Source organism: Channa argus, chromosome 11 (genome assembly GCF_033026475.1).
Source record: "Channa argus isolate prfri chromosome 11, Channa argus male v1.0, whole genome shotgun sequence".
NCBI lineage: Eukaryota > Metazoa > Chordata > Actinopteri > Anabantiformes > Channidae > Channa > Channa argus.
Window position 1 is genome coordinate 17405001 of NC_090207.1, and position 3855 is coordinate 17408855.

The following is a 3855-nucleotide window of genomic DNA, read 5'->3' on the forward strand; positions in this document are numbered from 1 at the left end:
ATGCCCATAATATGTCTAAACTTCAAACTGGATGCCTGGCAATATTTCAAACATTTTAATCTTTTATTTACATAACTGATTGCCATAACTGGGCAGAAACTCCAGAGAAATCCCCAAAGCCTGGTTCTGCAGTCTCTAAAATTAATAGAGTTTTACAAAAATCAGGCTTCATTCTTGGCTTCATTTGCTCCAGCCTCGAGGCAGGATACTGCACACACAGAAAATGAAGACACATTCACAGCTGACTGAGTGTATTTTTATCACTACTCAATTCAATAAAACTAAAAACTGTAACAACAAAGACATTCATGACATGTCTCTTCTCTATTTAGATGCATATAGTCTCCAGCTGTACTGACTTCATACAAGTGTGTGTCTTGATAACTGAAGCATCTTCTCACCATCTCCTTTCCTCTAAGTAAACATTTTCATTGCCCATGTTTACGGAAATTACTCTGAAAACTGGCAGCACTGGTCACTTTTGGCCCATGCAAACAAAGCAGTTGAGACTTCTCTTCCTCCCTCATTCGACTGACTGACCATTGTGCACTTCACTTTTTTGAAAACATGTCATTCACACTGCAAAAAAAGGCCCTTTAGATCTTTAAATACAAACATTTACATAAGAAGCTCAAACTCTGGCATCGAACACGCACTAACGTGACATCCGCTGGCATGGCAAAATAAAGCTGCTTTCACACTGAAGTGGCCTGCCTCATTGAAATGCCACAGACTGGTTCCATGGTGGCACTGAGAGAGCCCTAGCACAGAGATCCGGAGGAAAGTCCTGGTCTCTGAAAGAGGACCATTAGCATTGGCAACAAAAGCTGAGAAACAAATTAATCTTGTATGAGAACCAGCAGAGAGCAGATTATAGAGTTAAGGAAGCAATCATTGTTGTTGTGAAAAGAAGAGAAGTCTTTACCCTGATAAATAAGTAATACAGAGACTAAACACAGGAAGGTAATGGAGTTAGGGGTTTAAGAGATGAATGTGAGGGTTCCGAATATCTCATCTCTTTTGAGTAAATTGCTCAAAAGGTTTAAAATTGGTCAAAGAACAAACCTACATAAATCCCAGCCCACACACAACCCTGCTGGTCAAATGAATACAACAACACATAATATCTAAGATGAATAATAAATACCTTCACTGCTCCCCCTCACCAAAAAAAAAAAAGGAGAAATCCTGAGATCGTTCACTCCCGCCTTAGATACTGTAGAGACTTAAACACATCAACACAACTGAACCTCTAGTAAGTGTTATGTGTCATATGAAATTAAGCTGCTCAGACGCCAGATTAGGGGCAATTCTGACTGTAGATCAATATGATGGAAGGTGCTCGCAAACATTAGTGGTGACATGAACTAGAAACAACTATCGGCTATAAACTGACAATGTGTGTGCAGATACATAGAAATAGACAGGGTGAAAGATCCAACAGTGAAGAGGCAAGACAGAATTAATACACAATCTTAACCATTTGCTATATTGCACATTAACATTCCTAAAGTATCCTCTTACAATTGAGTCTCCCTACCTCCCTCACACTTTCTTTCACAAATACTCGCTCCTTTCTTAATTCAGTCTGGTAAAACAAAATCACTCCCAAACTTCCAAACTGTACATGCCACATGTGGATTTAGCTTTAATTTAGCAGAGGCATTCGCAAAACAAATTGTTTTAACTAAATAGGCAAACACCAGCACTCTGAAAAGACACCAAAGTGCATAATGCCCAGGGTCAACAGGCGGATCTGTGGCGGAAGTGGGAAAGGTAGATGGACAGAGAAAAGACTTTACATCAAAACAGTATTAAAGTGGAATGTGAGTAAAAATAACTAGACGTTGTATTTGGATGGTTAGATCTTGTCGGGTCGACGACAAAACGGTGGCTAATATGAAGCAGATGTTGACGTGAGAGGAAAAGGAAAAACATGCATAAAAAAGTAGCAGTTCTAATCCAGCTATAAACAGCTGAGAGAGATTTTCTGGTTACAGCTTTGACCTAGTTCTCAACTTTTGGTTGGATGCAGTATTATTTGACTATACCCTTGGGGGTGACTGTCCACATGTTGCAGTCCAAATTAAAGCTGTTAAAAAACATGCACGTAATACACATGAAGAGGTTTCAACCTTCGCAATGCCACTCAAAGGGTCTGAGAATTACTGAGCATCATATGATTGTGTAATGAATATGAAGTGAAGCAGATTTGTTGAGAGCAGACTTTAGGTTTTATGGATTTAATTAGAGTGAACTATTATGAAACCCCAGCATGTGGAAGCATCTACAATATTAAACCATGTAAGGATCATTAAAACAAAACGATGGGAGTTGGAACAAGCGCATTTAAGTTACTATGAACCCACTACTGTTGTTTGCACCACAATCAAACTTTTAAATCTCTGATGGGATATCACTGTTTTCTGTCTGGAGTTGACTGAAAACTCGAAGTGGTTTAGAAATGTTGCAATTAACAGCTTTAATTTGCGGGCGTGAACGCAGCAGCAGGCTCTTTACTGCGATTTAATTAAAAAATATCCCACAAAGCGAAGCGGCGCTCAAATACCTTCACAACAAGATTGAGTATGTGCCAAGTAAGTTAGTTTGCAAAGGGAGAGAGATCAGTCAAAGTTGTAGAGAGACCCCCCTTTCAAAAGTGCGTGTGCGCATGTTGTGAGACGGTGGTGGAGAACTGGCGCACAATCCGTCTACCTGTGATGTGTCCAGGAAAACGCTCTTTCTGAACTTCCCTCGCCGTATCTCCATTTCAAGGGCAGAGCCGCGGGCAACGGTGGCCCTCGCTGTTTGATTTCGGCAAAACATGGTCTCTGCTGTGTGGAAAGTTCACAGATATCGTCCTGTGCGGAGCGTGTTAGCCGAACTTCAAGTGGTTTAAAAAAAAATAAAAATTAAAAAAAGAGTTGAAATCGCCGCGTGAACTGCCAAAACAGCCCCACTGGTGAAAAGTCCCAAGAGATTGAAGGCTTCTTCACATGGAAGCAGAGACCGGCAAGGAAAGTGAAGACCCAGACTTTACGCAGCTGACGTCTCACTTTCACTGCTCCTCTAGCGTCCGGCAGTAACACTATGACACCCCATGTGGTGCAGCTGAGACCTGACTTTGCCCTGTCCTGTATCCGGAGACCTCTGCCGGCGAGGACTGGCATGCACGTCCCACATGTACTAGTGCTTAATTCCTGTTGTAGGCCTGCTTATGCAAATCATTCAGCAGGGATGGGTGAAGCATTGAAGACCACATGTGCGTAGTTCATTTGCTAAACTAGCACACAGCCTCCAAAAAAGGAAACGTATTGGTAGTAAACTTTTCATTGATGCACATTGACGCTATATTTCTAGTTTTAGTTATTTCAAATAAGCCCGGCATACATTTTCACTCACGTCTTTGTGTTTTGCCATTACTTTATTTTAGTTGTATATCTGCTCAGATGTTTTAAATGAGCTTTATCTAAAGGTAATTTGCAAATACAAGTTATTAACAGGAGCAACACTAGATTTTATGGTTCTGACAAAAAAAAAAAAAAACAACAAAAAAACATGTATAGGTTAAACAACACGTTTAGCAGCTGTTTTCAATGGTTGAGCTGTTTAGTCTTGCAGTGTGCCTTTGAATGACGAGCCCATCGACCGTCCAGCGGAACTGTTACAGTTATGGCTTCTAAAGTGTCCCACATAACAATTTTGTGCCAAATGACCAAGGTCTCTTAATATTTACAGCATGTTTCAGGCCATACATATTTGCCACTCATAGGCCTGTGAGAATTCTCATTAATACTGTATAAATAAGACATCCACGTTTAGGAGGCTGTAAGCTGGGGAGGTACAGACATTACC

General features: G+C 40.7%; 1 protein-coding gene across 2 annotated transcripts in view; it reads right to left on the reverse strand.

Annotated features, from left to right (window-relative positions):
* Nucleotides 1-3093, reverse strand: part of rtkna (rhotekin a) — a 51431-nt gene extending 48338 nt beyond the window's left edge. Inside the window, exon 1 of one of the 2 annotated variants that reach the window (XM_067520883.1) lies at nucleotides 2716-3090. In XM_067520883.1, the coding sequence (XP_067376984.1) occupies nucleotides 2716-2826 (111 nt within the window). In that variant the 5' untranslated portion in view covers nucleotides 2827-3090. Of the gene's footprint in view, nucleotides 1-2715 lie in introns of both variants that reach the window. The other variant, XM_067520888.1, reaches the window with a different exon arrangement.
* Between the last annotated feature and the right edge of the window lie 762 nt (nucleotides 3094-3855).